The sequence below is a fragment of the Oncorhynchus kisutch genome, linkage group LG14 (genome assembly GCF_002021735.2).
Source record: "Oncorhynchus kisutch isolate 150728-3 linkage group LG14, Okis_V2, whole genome shotgun sequence".
In the NCBI taxonomy this organism is placed as follows: Eukaryota; Metazoa; Chordata; class Actinopteri; order Salmoniformes; family Salmonidae; genus Oncorhynchus; species Oncorhynchus kisutch.
In genome coordinates, this window is record NC_034187.2 from 50,536,768 (window position 1) to 50,563,455 (window position 26,688).

Consider the following 26,688-nt stretch of genomic DNA (forward strand, 5'->3'; position numbering starts at 1 on the left):
CAGGCAGCAGGCTGTTGATTCGCTCTCCTCTTTTTCTCTCTGTTCTCTGTGGACGGGAGGGAGGGCTCTTGCACCTCTCTGACGCAGAACTGTAGCAATGTGGGCGAAAGGTGTGTGTATATCTGTGTAATACATATTGTACAGTGTCTGTGTATGTGTCCCTTCTTTACAACGACCATGGTCTGTGGGTTGGTATGGAGACAGATTGGAGAGTGGGCGTTGTGATTCTCCCTGTCTTGCCTTGCTCTTTCTCTCTGCCCCGAACTGACACACGGCTAATTCGTAATCAGTTCATCTTCAATTTGACGAGCAAATTGTTATTCCCTGAATGTGGAGCCTTTTGGTTAGTGACTGGAGTTTTCCATACTAATATATGTATTACTTTTATCTAACCAAGTAGGCTATTGAGAACACAATATCTATTACAATAATACCTGGACTAATCCTATCCATGAGGCTGGAGGTCAAAGTTCACTTGAACAGGGGTTTAAAGTAACACAATCAACATATAGCAACATGTCATGACAAATGAGAAAAAAGACCGCCAAGAGTCTTCCTTAAAATTCTCACGAGGCTCATCTGATTCAGAGCATAACATGTTAAAAATGCTCCTAACACTATCTTCAGTATGGGGTGGTGTGAGGGAAGTCAAGGGGTGAGGATTGAAATGACACGTTCTGTTCCTTTTAATCAATACTCTCACATTTTTGCCCATTCTTTCTCTGAGTGTCCTGTTTTTTACTATGGAGCCTATTATTTCCATGGTAGTGAACTGAATGTTTTTTTTTTTGGGGGGGGGGTGATAATGAGGTACCACCAGTTACCACTTTTTCCCCCATTCGCTCTCACAGACCGAACTTTCTCCTCCACTCCATCTCTCACACAAACCTGACAAAGGATGAAAAACTTTCTCCACCACTCTTTTTCTCAGTGACACAGTCATCCACTCGCACCTGTTCACATGTTGCATTGCCTAAATACACTGCTCTCAGAACTTGTCACTCACCAGCTGTGCCTCCTCCCATTTGTCATGATGTTCCTCCTTCAGTAAGTTGCTGATTGTCTGGGCATAGTTCTGTAGAAGAGGAGATATGAGCGATGGGTGTTAGACTTGATCAAGCCCAAATCATACTTTGCCGGAGGAGTGTCAGAACATAACACAATGGCAAAAGGAATAGCTTAAAATGTGTGAGTGACAATACACATTGCAATTTTATTTGCAATGCTTAATTCAAAAGCAACACAGTATTTCGGACTGACCTCCACATCGGCATTGCTCAGGCTGTATCCAGCTCCTTTGTAGATCTCAGTGGTGTTCCTGAGGACATCCATGATGGACAGTAGGTCTCCGCTGTACTTGGTTCCCTCATCAGAGGTGGCCCTCAGTCGGGAGATCACCTCAGAAATCCCATCAGCCATCAAGCCCTTCTTAGCCTTATCAACACCATCCTGGGCCTATAGGACAGGAGGGTAAGTAGAGAGGTCACACTCTAGTTCAGGAGCATTCAACTCCGAACCTACATATTTAATTGCAAGCACCTGGTGTCCCAGGTCTGTTTCAGGTCTGTTTCCCCTGATTAGAGGGGAACAATGAAATAACGCAGTGGAACTTGCTTTGAGTTCTGGAGTTGAGTTTGATACAACGTAGCTTGAGTACACGGCCGGGAAATCATAGGTTGTGGAGATGTGTTTTCAACGATCTTCATATTAGGTATCTATCATTGTAGTGAGCCCCATCTCTAATGGTTTGTAGCTATGACTTTAAGGGCAGCATCTTCAGAGTTTAAAGGATTGACTACTAATTGTGTGAGACAACAATAGACGATCATAACTAGCACGGTTGTTGGAAGATACATCTCCAGACACTCCTTTCTGGTCTAGTCAACTTACCAGTGTAGAAATGTCCTGGTAGTTCTTGGAGATGCACTTGATATAGGTTGGATTCTCCCAATAAGCAAGGCCTACAGCGCCAAGGGTGCATCGGCGCAAGGTCAAGCCTGTGTGTACGACAGAGTACCAGAGGTCAGCATGATCATACACAGGGATGATTACATTACTTAAACATGTGAACATCTTTTAAGAATAATGGGCTACATGTGTTAATGTACTGACCTGTGGAATCTGTAGGGCAGGTCACGGCCGCCATATCTCCTGCTGGGGTTCTCTTCCACACAACATCACCATCGGTCTCCTCCTGACAGATCTCATGGGGTTCTGAAGAGAAGAGAAGGAGACTTGGTTGCATATTTGGTTGGACTGAATAAAGTATTGCTTGGTTGTCTTTGGTCAAGTTGTATTAGAAAACTGTTGTTTTGTGTTGAACCACTGAATTTGATTTCACCCCACATGTCAGCCATGTTGTTTCGACTCACTGACCTGGGCATCTTTTCTCGTTGCAGCGTCTCAGCTCTCCTCTCTCTCCAGGGCAAGGCTCTCCACCAAAGTAAGGTCCTTCGCACATCCTCTGTCTCTGCTGGCTTCCTCCACCACAGGTCTTGCTGCAGCTTCCCCATGAGCTCCATGATAACCAGCGTCCATCAACTAGAGAGAGACAAACAAATGTTTTTTCCCCGACCTTCGACAGACTGACCAGTAGCCATAGTGGCCTTTTACTGGCCATAGTGGCCCAATGCTGGCCTTTTACACATAGACTACGTCTGGAACAAGGTGCTTGACAAGTTATTATGACAAAAGAGGTCTCCATTACAAACTTGGTGGTGCTAGCTGTCTACCTGGGCAATCTTTCAGGAAGCAGTTGTTGGTCTCACGCCAATCACCACGGCACTCCGAGCCTCCGTAGGACGGTCCGTTGCATTCACGTGTCCTCTGCTTGGTGCCATTCGAGCAAGAGGCGGAGCAGGTGGTCCAACCGGACCATTCGTTCCAGGCACCGTCCACTAGAGGGAACCAGAGAGGGAGGTGGAGAATTAGGACACCGTCAAGCCTCGGGCCAGTAATCATCATGGCACAGAGATGCTATTAACATTTCAACATGTCCTACTTTGTGACTGAGCAGCAGTGAAAGCTCAACTTCTGCTCTCGTTTGCCCTTCATGCACCACTGCAGGTGTCTCTAACTCTAAATGCCTCCCCAACCAATTGCCTTCCTCAAACGACACACAAAACCCTCCAGTCGTTGGGAGAACCTCATCAAGTGTACTGCATTTAAAGGGAGAAAAATGTCTGCTCGCTCATTGGAGGTCAACATGGGCCTACAACTATGTGTCGTATGGGAAGACCAGAGCCCTATAGCTATCCCATGGACTCTGGTCAAAAGTAGTGCACTATATATAGGGAATAGGGTGCCATTTAAGATGCAGTCAATGTCTCCCAACACGGGATGGCAGGCCTAATTAGGAGCCTCTGGAGGACGTCGGATTCCATCACTCCCCGAGTTTCACCTCATTAAGTGATCCCATCAGCCTATATGGATGAAGCAGGAGCCTTTTTTTCTCTCACTGCCAAGTCCAGTGTTAGAAATGGGATTTTCCCAAAGTAAGGACAGTCATTTACAGCGATCATCTCTTGGTGGTGCATATTGCCATCTGCTGTCCACAGTATGAAACTACATGGCCAGGCAGATTGAATGAGTTAACTCCGAAGTATTGAGGAGCGGCAGACAATCAGCTATGTGCTATGTGAATAACGGAATTGCAAAATATAAAGCCATTGTTATTTTAATTAAAAAACGTCTAAGGTTCAGACTGACTAAACATTCAGGTGAGAGAGAGAAGAGGACTAACCATTCACTGCCAGTGGGCGGTGTGTATGTATCACCAGAGAGAGAACTGAAGCTCCGACGTGTGTGTGTGTGTGAGAGTGAGAGTGGTGAGGATGACCATGAGGAGTGTATGACTCACTGCCTGTATAGCCCATGACTAAGCCCTGTAGGTATTTGTTCTGCAGATACAGTACGTCAGATGTGATGCCAAACCAACACTTTACTCCCCACGATAACCACCATCACTAAAGGATTTTAGATGTGAGTTAGAACGGGTAGGAAGTCAGGAAGGAGGAAAGAGAGAAGCCTTGAAAGTGAACGTCTCTTAGTCAGTCAGAGGTCTTCCCACAGGGGTCAGTGACAAAGCCAACCCATTGACAAAGATATGCTCATTAAGAGTTAGGGTAGTGAGTTCAATTCCCGCTAGGTTCACATATACTTAAATGCATGCACTCACTGTTGTAAGTTGCTTTGGATAAAAGAGTCAGCTAAGTGGCATATATCATAATTAAGTAAGTAAAAAGGCTAACCTGGGCAGACTGCGATGTTGCAAAACTTGGTCTGTTTGATGGGTCCCTTGCAGGGTTCTCCTCCGTTCTGGGGCTGCTTGCAGGTGCGGGTGCGGTCACGGTAACCACGGCCGCAGGTGGAAGAGCACAGGCTCCATGGGGACCACTCGTCCCAAGCTCCATCAACTGAAAACAAGAGGAAAAATTCAGACCATGTCACCAAACATACTTTTTTTTTTTACGTGATGGTTTTGCCCTCAAAATGAACATGAATTATTCATAGGTAACTGAGTTGTAGGGTCTTTGGGTTATTGACTGTGAGTTCAAGGAGGGGACCATTTCACGAGCTATCCACTAGGTGGAGTTGTGATTTTGACCAGAGTTGCCAACCTGTCTAGAGACACACACACACACCCTAAACACCACCCTAAACACGGCCCCCTGTAAATGAGCCACCACTTACCGGGGCAGACCATGGTGTTGTTGCAGGGCCGGTTCTCGCGGAGGGGGCCGGTGCATTGGGTGCTGTAGGAGGAGGTAACACAGAAACGGGAGCGGGCCTGCCAGCCCTCTCCACAGCTCACTGAACACACACTCCAGGGGGACCACTCATCTGCAACCGCAGCAGCGTCCACTACAAAAGGTCAGGGGTCAAAGAGTCAGCGCTGAAGGTCCGGCGGCCGTAACACAACTTATATGGTAGAGCTAAGCTATACATGACATAACTGCAAATGATCTACCGGTCTTTTAAATGTATTATACTATCGTAAACACCTCTCCAACTATCTCCAAAACTGGATTTTGTATCCTTTATCACCAGAATGTGTGTCTCACCTGTTTGAGGGGCCACGACTCCAGTGCTAGGAACATCAGCGTTCTCTCTTTTCAGGCCAACAATGGAAGCTAGGGCTTGGCTACGGGCACGCACTTGACCTTGGGAGGTAAACAATGATTAGTGAGCTGAAACTCAAGCCGCTTCCAAACAGATCAACACAAAGACAGACAGTCGGTTAGACATTACAGACTTCCAAGAAAACAACTAGACAGCTAGATTGACAGGTAGACTCACCAATGCAGGGCTGAGGGTTGCAGGCCCGCCCCTCTTCGACCACGCCTTCACACACACTATCCTCTGGATGACAGGCTCGGCTGCGCACCTGGACTCCACCCCCGCACTCCATACTGCACTCAGACCAGCGGCCCCAACCATTCCAGCCCTCTGCAGAAGAGAAAAACATGAGACACATGGCATCACATACAAGTCCAGAGACATCCTTCTTGAAGATGATATATAGATGTGGATGGAGCTTAACTCTTTCTTAAAAAGCCCTACCGCTCAGAAATGTAGATATAGAAATTGCTACAGTTCAGTAAGACTGTAAATGTTTTTTCAGGTAGTGTTCTCAAGGATTTCGATGTAAAAACTGTAACTGGAAATTACTGTGCCTGTCAGAGAGCTAAGGAGAAATGCACAAGGACAGCTCTTTGTGAGGAAACCACACCAGATAAAAGTTTTTCATTTGAAATGATTGTTTGCTTTCCAGCGCCCTCGAAAGCACGGTGTGCAAGGCTGGCGTGTTGCTATGGTTACTGCAAGTGATTGGCTTCGATTTCCTGTGCCAGCTAACTGTGAGGGCTTTGTGTACACTGTGTGTGTGCCTTTTGCATCCCTCAATCCCCCAGCAAAGAGCCAGCAAACATGTCCGCCATCCATGAAAACAAAATGGCGAGCTAACACTGTGCAGTGGGAGCAATCTGACCACTTAGACCTTAAGGAGGCACAGTCTCTTCCTAACACCCTTCATTTATGCCTTATGATACTGGGGCAGCAAAGGGCACATCTTCATCAGAACCTCACGTTCTCTATACCTCTAGAATTTAGATCATTAATGGGGGGGAGGGTTGATTAGTTTGAGTCAGCATGGGGAGGCTGTGCTTCCAAGGGAACATGATTCCAATCAGCCAGACAGAGATCTAGTCTAGACTCTATTGGATGGGAAAACAAAAACAGACAAGTGAATTCGTGGACATTGAGCATTACACAGTAAGCCAGTTAGGTGGTGGTAACTCTACTCACTTATGATTTCGGTGTCACGTACAATGTCACGTCCATTGTCTCTGGGGGTTGGGATGCACTGTTCCAGGTAGACGCCTCCACGGTAGCAGCCACCGGGCTTCCTGACGGGGGTCTCCCAGCACTGGCAGGGGGTGTTCATGATGCCGCAGGGGTTGGGATGAGTGCTGGTGGACAAACAATTCTCCAGCCACTGGCACAGCTTCTGACAGGCTGGCATACTGGGGTTCCTCTTGCCCACCACCAGGAACTCGGCCTTGAACTCACCGCTGCCCTCTCCCTCCACAATCTCCAGGCCGTGTCTTGGCGCCACCTTGCGGAGCTGCAGGAACTGCTTGCTAGACTCCAGGTAGGTTACAGATGTTGAAGCGTCGCACAATCGGACGACTTCATCAAAGCTCTCCATACCCAGGTAGGTGCGAGAGGTCTCGATGAAGGAGTCGAACTGGAAGGTTTTGACCTGGCGGGGCAGGCAGGAGTCGCTGGGCTTGGTGATCTTCATGTAGACGGTGTAGCGGCGAGGGTCTGGGTTCTGCAGGGTCCAGGAGCACGGTGTGGAGGGCAGGTTGGCGGTCGAAGAGAACAGCCCGAAGAAGCGGCTCTGCTCCAGGGTGGCGCAGGTATCAGAGGCAGGGCCAGACGGGATGCTGGAAGTCAAACCGAGGAAAAGGAGGGCCACAAGGGCCACTAAGGGCCACGCCATTCTGTGGTTGCTTCGAGAGGACGTTTCAAGGGGACTCAAATCGATTTCACTCTTTTCTCTCTCCTCTATTTATGTAATTTGTTGCGATGTGACTTCAGTTGCTTGGAACTTGTTGGTTTACTTTCCGAGGAATTGGATGGGGTTCAAAGGCTTCAGTGGGACAGACAGACAGCCATGTGTCAAAGATGTGTCTGTTGGACAAAGGGAAGATGAAAAAAAGAAACATGACAGGTCACTAAGTGTAACAATTATCTGATCAGAACCAACCAAGAGGTACCTTGGCCCTATGGTGAATTCAAGGATTTCTTCAGAACTAACTTCTAATATACATATGCTCATTGCAACCTGCACAGCTCATCCTTGTTAGTGAGAATTTGGTCTTTATTGAGGTAATTGACATACCTGTATAAATAAAGGTGAAAAATAATTCCCAGTCTCCTGATTACATCTATCTCCACTTGAGTGTTGAGCCTGTGATTAGCAATACTGTGCAGCAGCAGATCTCTCCAGTGAACAAATGCACTGAGGGTCCAGAGTTTAATAACAGTGTGTGGATCTGCAATTACAGTCCTAGCCTCCGCTCTCTCTCAATTTCCCTCTCTTTCTGTCTCTCTCGCTCTTTCCTCCCACACACGGGAATGTGCCGCTAAATGCTAACCGAAGTGCGTCAGGCTGACGTCTGGTGCTGGCGCGTTGCCACTGGGAACCGCAGACAACACTTAAAGTCAATTACACTCTACAATGCCCAGGAATCTGAGAAGCAAGAGCAACATGGTAAGGTTAAGTCATTGATCTCACTTACAGCTTCACAAGTTGCATGAACTTTGTTTGACCCTTGCCTATTGCGTTCCCTCAAAAATGAAGAAGCCTTGGTTATCAGGAGCCCCATTCAGGACAGACTGAAGGGAGGGTCTATTCGATTGCCAGTTCCCACACTAGAATATGCAGCTGTGGAGTGCATTGGGATGACACTCATGCAACATTGCTTTTCCCACCCTAAATATGTTTAGACATAAACCAACATATACAGCATGTAGTTGCTGCACTACAATGCCCTGTGGAGAGAGGTATAGATGCAAGATCTTAATTTGATCACATTTAAAACTTGTAGTATATTTGAGGTTTGTTATTCCCATTTGATAATTTCAGACTTTATTTTCTCTTGTAAATAAAGAGAGAGATTGCTCTCTTTCTGCTGACTTTCACAGCAAAAGCAAAAGCAAAAACATGAAAAAATAAATAATATATACAACAAAAATCTCCATTAATTGTCATCCACATAATAATTAAAATGGCATGTTTCTGCAGGATTATTTTCCTGCAGTAGCAAACTGGTTCAAATTAAGATCCTACATCTGTATCTGTCAAGTCATTATTAGGAATAACCCTATCTGGCCCTGGAACAAAGAGCACACAAGATCAGTATCCCTGTACTGGACTCTCCATGTGGCACCTTATACTTGATGAGGTTACACATTGTCTAGGTGTTATGGTGACTTAGGTTTGGGGTCGTTCCCTAGGCCTAAGGGGGAATAAGGAGAGAAGAAGACTGTTGCTCAGCAACAACTTTCTCATGCATGCAGGGCAAGGCTATTCTTCCTGCTTACATGTCTCTATGGCAGCCCAGTCGTCTTGAGCTAGTGACTAATGTCGGAAGAAGCCCTAAAACACTATTAACCCACCAACTGATGCCGAGTAATTCACAAATAATTAAAACGTTATGAGTAGGTCTGCAAAGGGATTCAAAGCCTTGGCTAAGTTATTGGGTGGGTGGGGTAGCAGGAGGTACAACCAGGTGCAGAATGATATACAAAAAAACTTTAAATACAACTTCAGCATTGCCTCCTCCTTCCTTCTTTCAGTAGCGATGCACCTGCATCCTTCAAAGCTAGACCATCATCAATTTGCCCATGCTCTGCACCAGCCTCCTTCCTATACTCTCCCTCTGAGGTAGACTTCTGCTTGTGTGGGAGTATGTGTCTCACTCTCTCTTCTTCCTCCGCCACTCAGTAACCAGCCGGAAGCTCCATAAATGGGCTTTAAATGGGGCGAGGACTGAGGAGAGAAACACATGTATGGCTGTCACATTTACAGCCCCTCTCTCTCACCCTTGCTCCCTCCCTCTCTCTCTCTCTATCTCTGTCTTCATCGCTCCATCTCTACCTCTCTCCCTATCTCGCTGTCGTCAACAACATTTCTACAAAAGCAGGCAGCCTACGCGTAATCAGGTGGTAGTTATGGAAACAGCTGTTATGATTTTTTTTTGTGCAGATTAGTGTAAAATTCAGAAGAGGGAAAAGAGCTAAATTACCATCAGGTGCTCTCTGTCTGCTTGTGCTGTGATGCACAGCTTTCAAGTGGCATTTTTCACCAGAGAGCTGATGCTGTGCTTTGCATAATACCATGCACCCATCAGCACTAACAGCCCAGTAAACAAACACTCCCGTTTTTCTCCGGAGATGTGGACTTAGGAATGTGTACAACATATCTATGTTGAAGTACAATGATTCAAGACTTCACAGGAGATCTGCAGAGATAGAAGAATCGCTTTAAGCCAGAAGGGCCATGGGTTTGCATGACTAATGAAAATGGAGAGCTGTGAGAAAGTACTGGGTGTGTGTGGGGGAGTTATATTGCTGCCACAGAAACCATTACCCCTTGTACATATGTGGTTGTTTTAAAGGCAATCATAGATCAGTTGACAAGTATTCTGCCAGCAGGATATATATACCTGTGGCTGTCAAGTCCTGACTACTCTAATCAGAGTCAAATCATAGTACATTGTCACACAGCTTGCTCTATTCTACACTGCCTGTAATATGTATATGAACTGTTTGAACACAGGGACATCTCCTTGGTTCTTCTGAAAAGATAACATGCAGGCAATTAAGTCCACAGCTGCTGCAGGTGACCAAACAAATCCCCAGATCTTCCATCACTTTGTATCTTTTTGTGCAGAGGTTGGAGAAGGGAAAGATGGGAATAAGCAAGCTGCAACTGAACCATCTGTGATAGAAGCCCTAGGGGGAGGGGAGGAGGGGGGGGGGGGGGGTGAACGAGGGAGGAGAGGTCACTTCTACTTTTGTGTCCCCATTTTTCCTTTCTCTGCAAGATTGCTCTCTTTCTGCTGACTTTCACAGCAAAAGCAAAAACATGAAAAAATAAATAAACGCGTTCTCGGGGTCATCAAGTCAAATAAATGGCTCAAGCTGTTTCTATTCAATTGCATGCCATGTGCAAGCCAAGACAGCTTTTGGCAACCTTTAATATGCTTTGCTTCATTCCAAGTTCACACCCTTTGTGTCTCCATATGAGATCTGACTTGTTAGTTAGCACTGGAACAAAATGGTCCTAATTATTCACATTATAAAGCACTACTGCCTCTAACAGCCCCCCTTTGTTTTGGAGACCTATGGTAAGAGTCAGTTCAGTTGCTGTGGCAACTGTGTGTGTGTGTTTTTTCCCAAATGCACTTTCGGTGAATGTTGTGCAATGGCAGCAGGCAGCAAGTTAGTAAATTCAAACCTTGATGTGAAAACAAGTCGTCTGTATGTGCTCCTGTGTCTTAACTTCCGAAGCATTACATGAACACTGAGTCACAGAAATGACAAAACAACATGCATGCACCGGATGTCATGCATTAGGAAGGTCATCAAAGCCTGAAGACACCGATGATTATTAAGTGTTTTTTCTAGTTCCATAGTCATAGAATAAACTAAAACTGAAATGGTAAACATGAAACTATTTAAGCAATATGAATAGCAAATGTTGCATAATCAAATCATAGGTTCTTAACAGACGTTATTAAATCAAATCAAATTCAGAGATGAGTCAGAGTTCAGCAGGGTATAATTGTGACGCTCGGGAATGCTGGACAGTTAAAAGAAACCATCATTGAGAAATCTTTGCTAGAGCAACCTGTTGATAAATGCCGATGCATGTATATTTCTGTTGCTGTCCATGTGACAATATATCACCACTCCCACGGCGCGGAAATGTTCATAACATTCATAATAAACATGATCAAATGCATGCTGTCGTCAAGAATCACTTCCAATTTACAAGCTCATTGCACACGGTTTCTTATGATGTCTGTCTGTGTCCGTGTCTATATGAAATGACATATAGCGCATTGAGAAATATTGCCCGGCTGAGTGCAAACTTACAAAGGATTCGTCAAGTTGATATCTCCAAGGGTAAAGCAATTGCATGATATCATTAATACGTGGACGATTTTTTGCGATCATAACAATGCAACACATACGCTTCAGATTCGTGCAGCCCAAACGGATCTGAACGGCTATTCTCAAGGTGGAATGATAGTTCCTTTGCTCCCACAAAATAATTTAAAGGCGATTTATAGGGAGAGAAGGAACAAGTGGAGCAGTACATGAGAGACCTGTTGAAATTATTTGCATTTGCATGCTTGATTCACATGCATTAAAGCTTGTCATTTCGTGTGGTGTTGTTGCAGGCTAATCATGAATCCCATGTGCAGGTTGCTGCAATAATGTTCTCTGAAGTCACAATATTGCAACAATAAGACGATTGCAAACAAACGGAAGTACTTTGACAGCGTTTTGGACAGCGACTGAACCCGACTCTCATTGTTCAGCACCATGGACAGCGACCGAGTCAGAATGTCGTTGTTCAGCACCGTGTACAGCGAGTGAGTCTTAATGCGTGCTTCGTTTCACTGACTGAAGTCATGCTAAGATTCCAGTACCTAAACTCTCCAAAAGTCTGGCAGGTTTTTCACATATGAAGAGACAACTTTCTCACATAAGCTTCCATGTAAACACAGCAAGAAAAAAATACATTGCAATACCAACTATTTGACCAAGCACTACTGACAAACCACATGATTGAACTGTCAAAAAGACAAAGCAACAAAACACGTAAAACATGAATCAACCAATAGAATCGGATACTACTGTACCTTGAGAATGTTCTTTTAGTGCACACTCTCCATCCAAAAGTCCACAATTCTTCGAGCTGGATTCAGGAAGCAACTTTCGGAGTCTTCACGTTGTCATCGCAGAATGTTCGGGCCAAAACGTTCAGCAAGGGGCGACGGCAGAAACTGTAAATGGCAAGTCCAGACACGACTGTATCGGATCGACCCCAAGTTCTAGAGCAGTGTCCACTTCCACAAGCAAAAGTAAAATAAAACGACTCTGACCAAACTCCAAAGAGTGTACTACCAACTTTTTTTGGTTGCTATATCCAGGTAAACTGACTATAGCCAAATATCGAATTGATTGTATATCGGAGCTCCAAAAAGTCCTAAAAGCAGAAGATGTGTTCTTGTCTTTCCTTTATGAGCTCCAATATATCGTTGGTACTTTTACTCCCGGCTTCGGAGTCCTGCTTGTGGTTCTTGAACTGCAAGTGGGTTTCAGTCTCAGTGTGCCTTGTGGCATCTTCTCAATAGTATTTATCCTACCCCGCCCCCCCTGCTCTGAGTCGGAGTCTCTGCGTGGATAACACATTGAAGTGAATGAGACAACGCAAAGGTGGGGGTATGTATATGTGCGTGTGACTGTGTAGAAGGGAGGGCGGGAGAGACAGGAGAAGGAGGGAGAGAGAAAGACGATGTGAGCACCAAACTACGCAGAGATGGACGCAGGAGCATGGGCACCGGAAAGGGGAGCTGTCGTCTACATAGCCTATGTCTGTACTGCAGGCTATCATCAGTGCTTGACTTGGTGACTTGGATTGAAATAGGTCCCAGTACTCATTTTGGGTGCCGGTACCGTTAATATTTAGGTGCAGGAGCTCCACAATACTTTTGAGCTAGTATTCTGAAAGAGGAACAAGAGCTCAAGCAGTAGAACAGTTGAGGTGCCGGTACTCAACTCTGGACAGCTCCTGCGCCAAGTCAAGCATTGTCTATCATTGAAAATAATGGTATAAGCGCCTCAAGTTAACATAATATTATGACACACACCATATCTGCGAAGTAGCCTATAGGGCAGGCTAATATGTGATGCACCATTGTATAAGATGCGATAATTACATGATAAATACCTTGAAGAATAAAACAAATCATCATAATTTGGGGATATTATATGGTTTTGGGCTACAGGTGCATGCAATAAAGCTTCTATTGACAGAGCAGCTGCTTGTTACTTGGCAATTTAAGTTTCATGGGCAGAGATTAATAAAAGCTTTAATAGGGGATAAAAGATGCCAACCTGGTCTCAGAGCATTTCGTATTCTTCTGTACATAAATCCGGGATTCTCCATTTATTATGATATGTTATGTTTGGTATGGTTACATAAGACAGATGGCAGATGGCAAAAACTAATTGATGGTGGGTGGATGGGTGGGCGTATATTGTGAATACCTAACAACCCAACGGTTGTGATTTAGAATCTGATCATGGTCCCTTTTCAACTACTTACTACTTTTTAGCTACTGTACTTTGCGACTATTTAGCCTGTTAGCTCATTTTCCCCCTAACCCTAACCCTTTTAGCGAACCTTTCCCCTAACCTAAACCTAAACCATTTAACATAACTCCTAAACGTAACCCTAAACCTAACCCCTAAACCCTAGCCTAGCTAATGTTATTGAGCTAGCTAATGTTAGCACCTAGCCTTCTAGCTAGAATTCATAACATATCATATGTTTAGCAAATTTATAACATATTGTACTCTTTGGAAATTCATAACATATTGTACATTTAGCAAATTCATAACATAACATATCATACTAAATGGAGTATCTCAGATTTACGTACAGAATAGTACGAAATGCTCTGAGACCAGGTTGTGGATGCAGTGAAAAGAAAACCCAGTTCAATATGCTGTGTAATCTAATAGTGAATGCATGACTTTTCCAATGATTCTGATATGGCGCTGCAAAATCTGAAACACGTCAATCAAAAATTGTGGTAGGGATAGGCTGAAGCAAGGTCGTAATTAATGTCAGAAAGAGGGAAAACACGTTGCAGCAGCCCATACACTCCCCCGCTTCTGGGGAGTAGATGACTCTGAATGGGCTTTCGGAATGCGAGTGTCCCTCCATGTGAGCTGCTGGGAAGGAGAGCACCAATGGGGGCGTCAGGTTGCTGGATTTATTGGCTCCTACTGCGCTATAGGCAAGCCTACCTACAACTATTTAAGAGGGCGACTGTGCATGATTTAGACCCAATACTCGGACAACATGACTCAACATTATATAAACCACAAGAAACACGAGTTGTAGCTCCTAACTGATCCTACCTTTTTTCTTAATGCATATGCTTTAATGGCAACATCATGATGTCCCCAAAAGGACAGAAACGTGGCTGAATGCTCATAGGTGAGTAGTAAAGAGTCATAGAAGATTGGGGGCTTAAAGCCTACGTGCACTATGGAAGTAATGATGTCATACAGTATGTGACATGTGTGGCATCCCCTGGAGAAAGAGGCAAAAATACAATAATGGAGTGCAGACCTACTCACTAGTGGCAGTGGCGACCCTAGAGCACACAAAATGGTCTGTAAGTATTACCACAACAGACTCACTTGAGTTGAGGGATGAGATGAGTCATGGCATCTGAGCATTGCAGCACTGACATCCTTTATGAGGTCTGAAATGCACCATAAGGATAATTAAGGGGCATGCAGGCAATGACATAGAAGTGTGCTCTTACACAACCCGGTCTCAGGGTATTTCAAAATGATCCTGTATGTAAATCTCAGATGTAAAGCTGCAACACTCCATTTAATATGATATGTTACATTTGTAGATGCCTATCATCCTGTGTTGCAAATTTACAAAACATACAATATGTTACAAATTTGCTAAACAAATGATATGTTACGAATTTCAATTTGTTGTGGCTAATGTTAGCTAGAGGTTAGGGGTTAGCGTTAAGGTTAGGGTTAAGGTTAGGAGTTAGGTTAAAGGGTTAAGGTTAGGGTTAGAGGAAGGGTTAGCTAACATGCTAAGTAGTTGCAAAGTAGCTAAAAAGTAGTAAGTAGTTGAAATGTTGCTAATGAGAAAAAATAATAATGTTGTCTGTGATGAGATTCGAATACGGAATCATTGGGTTGCTTGGGTTTTCGCGTTATACACCCACCCATCACAACTGACCGACCAACCACCCTTAAGTAACCTTCTGCCTTATCTAACCATACCAAACGTAACATATCATGCTAATTTGGGTGTTCTGGAATTACATTTACTATGTGACGTCTAGTCTATGATACCAAGCTGTGTTACAGAAAAATCATCCTTGTGCATGCATATAGCCTGGCCATTAGATTAAACTCTGCTAATTGTATAATAACACATTTATTACTATTTTACTATGCAATAACAACGTGTGAAAGTTTAATCAGTATGGAGGAGCTATCTTGTTCATCAACAATATGTTGGACTTATCTGACAATGAGGTACATTGCGTCCCAAATGGCACCCTATTCCCTATATAGTGCACTACTTTTGACCAGGGCCCAGACTTGACTTGTTGTCCCAGTGGGCCCTGATCAAAAGTAGTGCATTACATAGGGAATAGGGGTGCCATTTGGGACACAGCCTTCAAGTTACATTAATTTACAGAACTCATGGAGATACCAAGTCAAGCCCACTAATTGTGTAATCAGATCAGTCATTAGACACTCAGCAGTGGAGAGCGGATTTCACCCGCTGTTCAGGAAAACAGCGGGTGAAATCAGGACCATAGGGCCCTGGTCTAAAAGAGTGCACTATGTATTGAATAAGGTACCATTTGGAACACAGCCGCTGATGTCAGGTCAACAGGGCAGACGGAGGACAACTGAGGAGAGCTCTAACACTGTTAATTAGGATCTAAGAAGGCAAGAGGAGCACGAGCCAGCGATGTCTGCTGAGGGATGACAGCTGGGCACCATACAGTTACAAAAGCAAACCATCCAACTGACACACTAGCATGTCAATCAATCCAAGATGACGTAGCAGTAAGACGTGTTTGTTTTTGTCCCGTGTAAATATTCATTTTCCCCCCGTTTTCTTTGTATACATTTCAATATATTTCAATCTCTTTTTTCCATTTTCTGATTAAATATACCTTCCTGCCACCTGCCTCACCCAATGTGGTATGGATCTGCTATTTTTTTAGACCTTAAAACTGGAACCTCCATCAGAAGCTAGCCATCAGAAGCTATCCAGCTAATTAGCTACTAACTATTTAGTTATTGTTAGCCACTGCTAGCGGTCTTTACCTTTAGCTCAGACACCAGCCGCTTTAGCCCGGATAGCCCGGATAATACCTGCCAGTCTACAGCATATCGGACTGCTTTTTTCTACTACGTTACCGGATTCCTGCCGCAAGCTCTGGGGCATCACACCGGATCATCGCAGCTAGCTAGCGGTTACCGATTGGCTATTGTGGCTAACACCCTTGTCCAGAAGCAAGCACCAGTTATCCTCGAGCTAGCCTCGAGCTAGGCCCATCTCCTGGCTAGCAAACGAAGAACACCAACTACAATACCTCTCTTGCCAATTGGCCTGGACCCTTTGTCGACACGGAGCCCCGCCGATCCATCATGACTGGTCTGCTGACGTAATTTGTCCGATGTGCTCTCAACCGGCCTCTGCGTCGTGGATGTCGGGTGAAGACCCATCTGCTAGTCCTGGCCCGCTAGCTTTCTGAACTCTGTGTCTCCCGCTTGCCTAGCGTAGTAATGACTACCGAACGGCTCCCTAATTCATCTATTGCTGCTCCTTGGACCCTGTGATCACTCAGCTACACAGCTGATGCCTGCTGGACTGTTCATTAACACGGTACTTCATTTTGTTTATCTGTCGGCCCCAGCCTCGAACTCAGGCCCTGTGTGTAGCTAGCTGACCCTCTCTGCCCAGTCATTGCCATTTACCCGTTGTTGTTGTCTTAGCTGTTAACCCATTATTGTCTTACCCGTTGTTGTCTTAGCTCTCCCAATCAACACCTGTGATTGCTTTATGCCTCTCTCTAATGTCAATATGCCTTGTATACTGTTGTTTAGGGCAGCTCTCATTGTTTTATTTTACTGCGGAGCCCCTAGTCCCGCTCAACATGCCTCAGATAGCTCCTTTGTCCCACCCTCCACACATGCGGAGACCGCACCTAGCTTAACTGGCACCTCCAGAGATGCAATCTCTCTCGTCACTCAATGCCTAGGTTTACCTCCACTGTACTTGAACCCTACCATACCCTTGTCTGAATCTATCCTACCACGCCCAGAAATCTGCTCCTTTTATTCTCTTTTCCCAATGCACTAGACAACCAGTTCTTATAGCCTTTAGCCGTACCCTCATCCTCATCCTACTCCTCCTCTGTTCCTCTGGTGATGTAGAGGTTAACCCAGGCCCCGTGTGTCCCCAGGCCCTCTAACTTGTTGACTTCTGCAACCGTAAAAGCCTTGGGTTCATGCATGTTAACATCAGAAACCTCCTCCCTAAGTTTGCTTTATTCACTGCTTTAACACACTCCGCCAACTCTGATGTCCTAGCCGTGTCTGAATCCTGGCTTAGGAAAGCCACCAAAAATTATGAAATTTCCATTCTCAATTACAATATTTTCCCTCAAGATAGAACTGCTAACTCCGCCTTATCTCAGCTCACTGGTCACCATAGCAACACCCATCCGTAGCACGTGCTCCAGCAGGTATATTTCACGGGTCATCCCCAAAGCCAACACCTCCTTTGGCCGCCTTTCCTTCCAGTTCTCTGCTGCCAATGACTGGAACGAATTGCAAAAATCACTGAAGTTGGAGACATATCTCCCTCACTAACATTAAGCATCAGCTGTCAGAGCAGCATACCGATCGCTGCAGCTATACACAGCCCATCTGTAAATAGCCTATCCATCCAACCAACTACCTACCTCATCCCATATTTGTTTTTGTTTTTCTGTTCTTTTACACACCAGTACTTCTACTTGCACATTCTCATCTGCACATCTATCACTCTGGTGTTAATTGCTAAATTGTAATTACTTTGCCACTATTGCCTTACCTTCCTTACTTCATTTGCACACACAGTATACAGATTTTTCTATTGTGTTATTGACTGTACGTTTGTTTATCCCATCTTGGCCAGGTCGCAGTTGTAAATGGGAACTTGTTCTCAACTGGCCTACCTGGTTAAATCAAGGTGAAAAAAAAAGAAGACTGTGTATTTTTCTGGGCATTTAACAACTTACAATATGCTGTATGCCCAAACATCATCCTACTGCTACCGGTGTGCAAACAGATGCCCATAACAGTGGGAGGGAAAGTTGTGAGGAATCACCACCACTGCAACCACTGCTGCCTCCGCATAAGCCATCCCACATGGCCCGGGCCAGCCCTTCACTATGCTATTTCAGAGTATGCTTGAAAAAACTTCCACCCGGTAGCAGAGTCAGCGTCGTGTCCAAACAGAGGCAACCCCTGCATCATTGACAATGGCAAGCTACACATACCATGCACTACAATGTAACAATGTACTAGTAGTATACAAAGAGAACATGCTGCATGTATACATGTTAACCATGACAATAATCTGGGCCTGTGGGAAACTATGATGGTTACTACAATATAGTTGTTAAACTAAATAGTGCTTCATCCACTACTGCTGCTACTACTAGTACTACTGCTACTGCTACTACTACCCCTACTGCTACTACTGCTACTGCTAGTACTACTACTACAACTATCTTTATCATCAGCATGAGCAACATTGTTGGCAATACCATACCGCCCTGCTCCCACTGCTGGCTTGGTTCTGAAGCTAAGCAGGGTCGGTCCTGTTCGGTCCCTGGATAATGAGATCCAGGCTGTATCACAACCGGCCATGATTGGGGTTTGGTCGGTGTTAGCCATTGTTGTAAATAGGAATATGTACTTAACTAATGTACTTAACTAACTTGCCAAGTTAAATAAAGGTTAAATAAAAAAAAATATTAGAGACCAGATGCTGCTGGATGTGTTGTTGGAGGTCCAGTAGCCGACACTCGTCCCATTGACCCAGGGCAGTGAAGGGAACATTGCCCTGCATAGGGTGCTGTCTATCAGATGGGATCTTAAAACGGATGTCCTGACACTCTGCGATCGCTAAAGATCCCATGGCACTTATCGTAAAAGTAGGAGTGTTCAATTCACAATCTGGACCTCATACCATCATGGCCCCTTAATCATCCCCAGCTTCCAATTGGCTCATTCATCCCCTCTCCTTCCCCCTGTAACTCTTCCCCAGGTCGTTGATGTAAAATATAACATGTTCTCAGTATTACCTGTTAAAATAAGGGTCAATAAATTAGCAGCCTCCATGGGTCATTGTATTACTTAGAGTTTGCACTTTATGTCTAAATGAACTCCATCAGTCACATTACTTGTCACAACCTGCTAGATGTGCGGCACTTGCTTTTATTTCTCTCAGCAGCAGGCTGCATCTCGGGCTTCTCTCCTGCTCAAGTGGTTGTGAAGCGATCTCTACTCTAGAGGGCGCTGCTTTTTATATTCCATGGACAAGAGACCTCACAGTGAAGAGAGATGCTGTGTGCGCTAAAAATCAGAAAGCTCTGGAAACTGTGTAATGGCTGAGGAGAAACGTGTTTTATGTTTTTTCTTTGATCCTGTAAAGTGTAGAAAAATGAAGACAATGTGGAACATATACTGGGGTTGTAAATATCATGTTGATGCTTAATGTTGGAGAGATAGACCGATAGTTCAACTCCCACTGGCTCTAATGTACATCTGTTTTTGTTTAGCACGTCATCTTCAAGAAGTGTAAAGTCTACACCTGCTCTTTCGATGACAAGTTACATTTGATTGGTAACATGCGCCGAATACAACAGGTGTAGACTTTGCAGTGAAATGCTTACTTACAGTTTTTTCCAACTGCTTACACACGTTTTCAAAACTGTCTCCTTTTCTTCAAAACTCTACACACAATTACCAAAACTGCACACACAAAATGCAAAATGCCTCACATCTCCTTCAAAATGTAACACTGCATTCAAAATGCCATAAACACATGTCGGAATGAAGCATTTGCATCAAATGGCAAACACTGCTTTCATAATAGTACATTTTTGGATATACCATGTAAACACTGTTGTTCTAAATCTAAAGCTCTTTGGTATTTCATAGGCTTATATCTACATTTCAATACAATGTTCTACAGCGAAAGTAATCTGCTGAGAGGGGTAAACAAGTACACTGTAAACACCAATGCAATGTAGAAACAAAAAATATTTATTAGGCCAAACATTACTGCTGTATACAGTAGCATACAACAAAACCATAAACATAAGTAAACAAAAAGTATATTCTTTAGAATACAGTAAAGAACACAATTGTGTGTGTGGGGTCCCGGGGGGTAGTCCAGGAATTGGTGGTGGGGGGGGGCAGTCACCAGTGCTAAGTTACGCTTCATCTCTTCTCCGGCCTGGGTCTGGCCACAATACAATACAAGATACGTTTTCTCTTGCCAAACATTGAGGGAAGTATCTCCTAGCATGGCGTAACCAACCTTGGACAGAGGCAACCTCTATGTCCCCACATGCGTCCTCCATTGCCTGGAGAAGCGGCATGCGGGCATAGGGTTGGCGATCATACACTTTCCAGCGCCAGGCTGAGAAGAATTCCTCTATGAGATTTAGAAAAGGTGAATATGGGGGTAGGTACAAAACTACAAATTGTGGATGGGTGGCAAACCAGTTTTGGACCAGAACAGCCCGGTGAAACTAACATTGGCCCATAAAACCACAAATCTAGCAGGCTCCTGATCTGGATCAGGGACAAGCATTGTGTAAATTGCATCCAGAAAAGTGAGCATATGGCCGGTGTTGTACGGACCCAGTGTGACATTGTGATGGAGAACCCCGTTTTGAGTGATGGCAGCACACAGTTATATTACCCCCACGCTGTCCAGGGACATTGGTAATTGCCCTCTGTCCTATTACATTTCTTCCGCGGCGCCTGGTTTTGGTGAGGTTGAAGCCAACCTCATCCACATAAATAAATTCATGGCGAATTACATGGGCACCCAGCTCCAATACTCTCTGTAACAGACAAAAGGATATACAGATGAGTAAATATGGTATGTCTGAAGTACTGGAAGTAGTGTTGCATACATACCTCTACAAAGTCATGTCGCATATTCTTGACTCTGTCAGAGTTTCTCTCAAATGGCACCTTGGAAAGTTGTTTCATCGTCACTCGGTGCCATTGGGGGATGCGTTGTATGGTCGACAGGCTTACAGCATTGATGTTGTTAAATATGGTGTCATTATTCAAGATATGCTCTCTTATCTCCCGAATCCTAATTGCATTGTTGGCCAAAACCATATTTATAATTACAGTTTCTTGTACATACGTAAACAAGCGTCCTTGTCCTCCATGATGTCTTTGCCTTTCCATTCTGTACAGAATTCAAACACAGTATGTGTTCAGCATAGGAACTGTAAACAATGTACAAAAAAATGTAGTACAGCATGATAACCAACCTCATTCATTCATTGCAGTGCAGTAAGTGGATGGCTATAGTTGCATACCTGTTCTCATTTCTGAAGGTTCGAATTATGGACGCCACTGTAAATCGACTCAAGTTGGGCTGGACTCTCAGTCCAGCCTCTCTCATGGTCAAACTGTGGTTGAACACATGATCAACAAGTGTTGCCCTAATCTCATCATAGATGGCTCTCCTTCCTTCTCTTCTTTGCCCCTGTCCTTCATCCTCTTCCTCTCCCTCCTACTCCTCTTGCTCTCTGTCCATTGTTGGCATCCATTGTTCAAAACAGGTAATCTGACCTTTGACCTATGTAAAGGCCTATACTACAGTAAAGCAGTGATTGGTAAGTGATCAGTTAAGCTATTAGTGTTTGCACATGTGAGGAGTGTGTGTGTGACCTGGTGAATAATTGTAGCATTTTGGTTGTGTTTGGAAAAGGAAAGCAAGTCACTTCCTGTTAGATTTTTGTGTTTTAGGTAGAGAATTGTGTGTAGTGTTTTGAAAAAAGCATTTTATGCAATTGATAACTGAGTCAAAGGCTGAGAAATAGCTTATGGTTTTGGATATTTGGTGTGTAGTTTTGCACTTTGAGTGAGAGGTTTCAAAAATTGTGTGACATGAAAAGATTTTGTGTGTAAGCAGTTGGAAAAAACTGTAAGAGCTCATTCCCAACAATGCAGAGTCAAACAATAAGACAAATATTTGCTAGATAAAAAAGGAAATAGTAACACAATAAAAGCAATAACGAGGCTATATACAAGGAGTACCAATACCGAGTCAATGTGTAGGGGAACGAGGTAGTTGAGGTAGTTGAGGTAATACAGTATGTACATGTGGGTATGGGTAAAAGTGACTAGGCAATCGGGATATATAATTAACAGAGTAGCACCAGCGTACATGATGTGTGAAATTGTGTCTATGTGTAAGTGTGTGTGGCGTCCATGTGCATGTGTGTGTGTGTGTTTTGTGTGTGTGAGCGAATGTAGTGGGTGTGTGTGTGTGTGTGTGTGTGTGTGTGTGTGTGTGTGTGTGTGTGTGTGTGTGTGAGCGAATGTAGTGTATGTGTGAGCGAATGTAGTGTGTGCGTGCGCGCGTGTGTGTGTGTGTGTGTGTGTGTCAGTGTAGTATGTGTCAGTGTGTGGGTAGAGTCTAGATAGTATGCGTAGAGTCAGTGCAAAACAATTAAGAAACATAAATCAATAATAAAGGAAGTCAATGTAAATTGTCCATTTGATTAACTGTTCAGCAGTCTTATGGCTTTGGGGTTAGAAGCTGTTCAGGTGCTTTTTGGTAAATTAAAGGAGAGCGGCACACTCTAGTAGCTCGGATGCAATAATTGAATAACCTAATAACCAATGTTTCAACAGACAAGCTGTCTTCATCAGGGTATAATGACAAACACTACGGGGTGACTACTTTATATAGTGTCAAAGGACACACACAGGTGTCTGTAATCATGGCTGGGTGTGGCCTGATATCATTGGTTAATTCTCAGATATACAAAGAACATACCAAAAACATGAATGGATAGCATACGATCATGGATACAATTTGGCTCTATAGGCCTATAAACATTTACAATGAATATCAAAATCACAATAATCACAAGAATGGCTTCAGATCAAAGTCTACGTTGAGTTTGAAGGGAGCAAGGGTCTTTAAATTAAAGATCCAGACAGCCTCTCCTTTTAACAATAAATTGTTGAGGTCGCCCTCCTCTCCTAGGGATGACATGTTCGATGCCGATATAACGTAGGGACGAAATCGAGTGGTTTGCTTCCAAAAAGTGGGCCGCAACTGGGTAAGTTGACTTTTTGCACCTAATGGGGCTACGATGCTCCAAGATTCATACTTTTAATTCGTGCTTTGTTTTACCCACATCATTTTTACCACAAGGACAAGTTATAAGATAAATAACTGCCTTAGTGGAGCACGTGATAACACCTTTGATTGGGATCTGTTTCCCTGTTTTGGGGTGTTTAAAGGAACTTCATTTATAAGGGCCTTTGCATTGAGCACAGCCATTACACTTGTAGTTTCCATCCAGTAGGGGCGCAAATAGATGTTGTGCAGGGATATTTTGGAGGTGGTAAATCAGAGTTTACCAATTGATCTGAGATTTCTTCCAAGCGAGAATACAACCAAAGGAGGGTCCGAAAACACATTACTGATACTGTCATCGGATCTTAGAATGTGCCAATTATATATTTTTGGGTCCCAAACTTGGCACTAAATTGTAATTATTTCGCATCTATGGCCTATTTATTACCTTACCTCCCTACTCTTCTACATTTGCACACACTGTACATAGAATCTTTCTATTGTGTTATTGACTGTACATTTGTTCATGTGTAACTCTGTGTTGTTGTTTTTGTCACACTGATAGCTTTATCTTGGCCAGGTTGCAGTTGTAAAGGAGAACTTGTTCTCAGATGGCCTACCTGGTTAAATAAAGGTGAAATAAAATTAAAAAAAAAAAAAAAAAAAACATTGCTATGCGCAGTATTGCTGAAAGGTGAGAGTCAGTAAGAGATGATCTGTGACTTGTTATATTTCATCACTGAAAATGTCTGTTCACTTACATGGGGTTGACCCAAACAGTACAAACATCCTCTGAGCATGACTTCTAATCTTTGGTAGTTTTGTTCGAGAGATGCATAGAACCTTGTCAGCGACATTGTTTTGAATAGTTCTCCAATCACTGCATCAGACTGAAGATCGATAAGCTCAAGTTGCAGGTCAGTGGGAGTGTTATCCACGGTGAAGGGAGAGACTAGTAGTGTCAGTAGTTGGGTGAGATTGTTGGTTTCTACTTGGCGGGTCAGGTAGGAGTAATTTTCCCTTGAAGGCTTTGACAAGGCTGTACATCTGATGTGTGAAAAGGCCCTTCCCTTGTAGTTTGGAATTCCAAATTTAGCAATCTCTGACTTCAGGTCCCACAACCTTTTAAGCACCTTCGCCAAACTCAGCCATCTCACCTTTTTGTGTTAGGGGAGATCTGCATGACCCGACTCTGTATCTTCCAACAGTGAGACAAACTGCCTGTGGTTGAAAGATTTTGCTCTTATGAAGTTTACCACTTTAGTGACTGTATCCACAACATGGCTCATTTTCAGAACACCTCCTGTTGAATAATGCAATGCAGGAAAATCATTTTCTAATCTGAGTTCAGCTCAGCTACTTGATCTTGTATCCTTTTCAAAAGGCCAACGTCATTTCCTGTCAAGTTTGGGCACTCATCAGTGGTCACACTTGATAACTTTTCAAAACTCAGTCCCAGCTTTGCCCCATACTTATTATCCTCCAATAAATCTTTCCCTGTGGTTGTGCTCTTCATTGACTGCACTAAAGCGAGCTCTTCTGTCATTTCAAAGTCTAGGGTTATGCCTTGTAAGAATATCAACAACTGCGCCGTGTCACGCTGCTCTCATCCAGGGCCAAGGAGAAATAGGTTAAATCTTTCAACTGTTCCATATTCTCTTCTATGTCCTCAACACGCTGTGTCACTGTTCGTCTTGACAGGGAAACATTTTCAAACAGCTCTTTCTTGCAGAGTCAATTAAACATTCTTTAATGAATTCGCCCTCAGCGAATGGCTTGCTATGTCTGGAAAGTTTGTGGGGCAGTACATAGCTAGCTCTCACAATTCCGTCGTTTGCTGAATGTAGTTTTGTGAAAAGTCCTTGCTGCTTTTGCAACTGAGAAAGCAACTCTTTCGATGCACTTGCCCTCTGCTCAGAAGACATATTCCTATATTTCTCTGCATGCTTCGTCTGGAAGTGTCGGGACAAGTTGTAATCTTTCAAGCACACTAAGCACACAGCTTTCCCTGATACCTCAATAAAGAAATATGTTGATGTCCACTCTTGCTGGAACACCCCACATTTATTGTCTACTTTCCTTTTCTTTGAAATCTTTGAAAAACTCATTTTTGCGCAATTTCTTGCAAGCTACTATTTGTAACTGACTTGTGTGTCAACCTGTCAGTCACTGTCTGTCCTCGTGCAGTAGTTATTTATACATGCCTTCAAAATAAATGTCCCACAAGAGGTGGGAGTTAAATTATTATACAAAATCAAGTATTCATTGGGCTTTTAATTTGAATTAAGAAATACGTAAATTCTTTATGTGATCCGAGCATGATTCCGCGGGCCGTATTGAATCAGGACGTACAGACCCCGGGCTGGCCTTTGCCCAGGCCTGGTGTAGATGAAGGAGAGGAGACAGGTTAAATAAGTATTTTTAAGCCTTGAGATAATTGAGATATGGATTGTGTATGTGTAGCATTCAGAGAGTGAATGGGCAAGACAAAAAATTGAAGTGCCTTTGAACAGGGTATGGTAGTAGGTGCCAGGTGCACTGGTTTGAGTGTGTCAAGAACTACAACGCCGCTAGGTTTTTCATGCTCAACAGTTTTCCGTGTTTATCAAGAATGGTTCACCACCCAGAGGACAGTCTGACTGAATCTCGCCCTTGGTCTCCATTTCCTTTACACTTTAAAGACCTCTTATTCCGTGTCTGGTTTCATATGAAGACCTTTATACCCCTGTACTGTAGATCCATCACCATATTTCTCTTGTACAAACAAAACAATCATTTTTAACCACGATGGGGACCAGGATCTATCTTTCTCCCACACATGATGGGGTGCCCCATGACCTGTCTATGTAACTCATATCTTTCTTTGTCTTTGTAACAGGGGTGGGTTTATTCCTGGATATCCTTAGTGGGGACAGAGTGGCCTGGTGTACAATCCTCAAACATAAGACCTTCGCAGAGGGACAGGAGTGGGGAGCAAGAAGTGAAAGGAAGAAGGGAAGGTTACTGAAAGGAAGAAGGGAAGGTCACTGCAAGGAGAATTGCCATTTAGTAGAACGTTTTTCCTCTTCGTTGTAAGATAAGAACAAAACCTCAAATACTTAAACAAAGCCATTATATTAATTAGATTTGTGAACATGGTCCCTAGCTGTGTGTTGCCGCTTTCCATGTTGTCTGTTGTCTGTAGTTTGTGAGGTGTGGAAAAACTTTGTTGCTTTTATGATTTTTGTCTTGCTGCTTTTTGTTTTATGTTGCTCTGTCTGTATGCTACGTCTTGCTTGTCCTATGTTGCTCTGTCTGTATGCTACGTCTTGCTTGTCCTATGTTGCTCTGTCTGTATGCTATGTCTTGCTTGTCCTATGTTGCTATGTCTTGCTTGTTCTATGTTGCTATTGTCTATATTGTAATTGTTTTTA

At 43.8% G+C, this 26,688-nt stretch overlaps 1 protein-coding gene across 2 annotated transcripts in view; it reads right to left on the reverse strand.

The window, feature by feature from the left end:
- The window catches only part of LOC109903749 (adhesion G protein-coupled receptor B1), a 31,918-nt gene extending 15,102 nt beyond the window's left edge, over positions 1-16,816 (reverse strand). The window contains exons 1-12 of one of the 2 annotated variants that reach the window (XM_031788519.1): positions 16,470-16,816; positions 6,307-7,197; positions 5,299-5,448; positions 5,064-5,162; positions 4,693-4,863; positions 4,251-4,415; positions 2,733-2,897; positions 2,377-2,541; positions 2,113-2,214; positions 1,891-1,997; positions 1,261-1,455; positions 1,007-1,075 (exon numbers count right to left, since the gene is read on the reverse strand). In XM_031788519.1, coding sequence (XP_031644379.1) covers positions 1,007-1,075; positions 1,261-1,455; positions 1,891-1,997; positions 2,113-2,214; positions 2,377-2,541; positions 2,733-2,897; positions 4,251-4,415; positions 4,693-4,863; positions 5,064-5,162; positions 5,299-5,448; positions 6,307-7,006 — 2,088 coding nt within the window. In that variant the 5' untranslated portion in view covers positions 7,007-7,197; positions 16,470-16,816. Of the gene's footprint in view, positions 1-1,006; positions 1,076-1,260; positions 1,456-1,890; positions 1,998-2,112; positions 2,215-2,376; positions 2,542-2,732; positions 2,898-4,250; positions 4,416-4,692; positions 4,864-5,063; positions 5,163-5,298; positions 5,449-6,306; positions 7,198-11,945; positions 12,401-16,469 lie in introns of those variants that run through there. The other variant, XM_020500651.2, reaches the window with a different exon arrangement.
- Between the last annotated feature and the right edge of the window lie 9,872 nt (positions 16,817-26,688).